Source organism: Sinocyclocheilus anshuiensis, unplaced genomic scaffold (assembly GCF_001515605.1).
Source record: "Sinocyclocheilus anshuiensis isolate Anshui unplaced genomic scaffold, SAMN03320099.WGS_v1.1 scaffold283, whole genome shotgun sequence".
Taxonomy (NCBI): Eukaryota; Metazoa; Chordata; class Actinopteri; order Cypriniformes; family Cyprinidae; genus Sinocyclocheilus; species Sinocyclocheilus anshuiensis.
In genome coordinates this window covers 5544111-5545607 of record NW_015549605.1, presented here as the reverse complement: position 1 = coordinate 5545607, position 1497 = coordinate 5544111, and the positions used below count along the sequence as shown (strand labels likewise).

General features: G+C 40.2%; 1 protein-coding gene across 3 annotated transcripts in view; it reads right to left on the bottom strand.

Annotated features, from left to right (window-relative positions):
• LOC107658953 (solute carrier organic anion transporter family member 1C1-like) overlaps positions 1–1497 on the bottom strand; it is a 37384-nt gene continuing 35887 nt past the window's right edge. For all 3 annotated transcript variants that reach the window (XM_016447694.1, XM_016447693.1, XM_016447695.1), the window contains one exon: positions 1–943. In XM_016447694.1, the coding sequence (XP_016303180.1) occupies positions 703–943 (241 nt within the window). In that variant the 3' untranslated portion in view covers positions 1–702. The remainder of the gene's footprint in view (positions 944–1497) is intronic.

Sequence of the window (1497 nt, the reverse complement as noted above, 5' to 3'; positions counted from 1 at the left end):
CTTTGCTGCCTTGCACTTTTTGTGTTTTTTTTTTTTGGCACAGGAATGCACCCGTTCACACGTAACGACACGCGCACAACATTTCTCACAGTGACATTGCACAACATCGATCATGAAGATGATTACTTACATACCCACGGCGTTAGCACAGTTCTGGCCCATTCCTCGTGCGTTTCTTAAATAGAAGGAACTGCTGTCAGGCGACACTGAAAAGCACAATGGTGAGCGTTTCGTTCCATGACAACACAAATGGGACGCAATGGGAGATATCCAACAACATAGTCAACCTGCAGCCTGCTTAACAAGGCCTAGCTATATTAAGCACACAGTGTCGTGGTCAACTGTTTCAGGCATCTATCTGTGTATGGCAGAAGATAGAGATACGACGGACGTGATCATGTACCCACAAGGTGTTATCCTTATAGGGCCTGTGCACGACGATGGCTTAAATGAGAGGAAATCCAATGCTTAATTGCCTCTAGTTGGGCGTCTGACGCTTCTAAAAGCATCTTTACGTTAAATCCAAACGAGTTAGGTAGTTTGTAAGACATTCTTCTTCTTCTTCTTTTTTTTACCCAAAACATCATGTACATTCAAGAAATAAATCTACTATATCAAAAACTTATTTCACCATTTACACGAGTCCGATAGAAAGTGTGGAACAGACGGCGCGTCACGGCCCTGTTGCTCCCTACGCAGACGTCACAGACGCGTCTCCCGCTCCGGATCATAATCTGCGGTCTGCGTGCATTGGTCTGAGTTACAGCTGTTGTTTTCTTCTTTCCTGAGGGCCTGCAGTTCACCAGCCGCGGCCCCCGTGCCTCCATTGGCCAGCATGTTGCACTCTTGCCGCCGAACGTGCCGTCGTAACACCACCAGACCGAGAAAGCACAGGAAGAAGGAAGCGGTCCGTAAGCCCAGCGTCAGGCCCAGATATGCTATCCTGAAAATACAGGATAATCAAATGAACACAATTACAAACTTAAACATACCAGGGTTTCTGCGGCTCTTAGGAAGTCTTATATCAGAGCTAAATGTCTTGAAACTCAGGGAATTAAATGTTGCATGCATTGCAAAAAAAGATAATATTTTCCTCAATATTTTTTTTCCAATAAACATATCTGAACATCCTTAAATGAAGATACATTTCCTTGAGATACAAATGTAAAATGTCTTCGAATATTGTACAAAATTAAGTGAGCTTATGCTTAAAACAAGAAAGGGTTGTTCTTGTTTTAATCATAAACTTGCTTCAGTTGGATTCATTTAAAACAAGACTTCATATGTCACTTTGTTTCTCAAGTGTATCTTGATTTACAAAAATACTACAAATAAAATAAACTACATAAATACTGAGAAAATGTTTTTTTTTGCCATGTGATCAGAAGGTACAGTAAAAGTTATTTCCATAATCTAGAGGTTTGGAGCAGAGCTATTCAAGCTATTAAAGTTTAAATGTTAAAATGAATAAAAAATAATGGAAATAAATAAATAAAT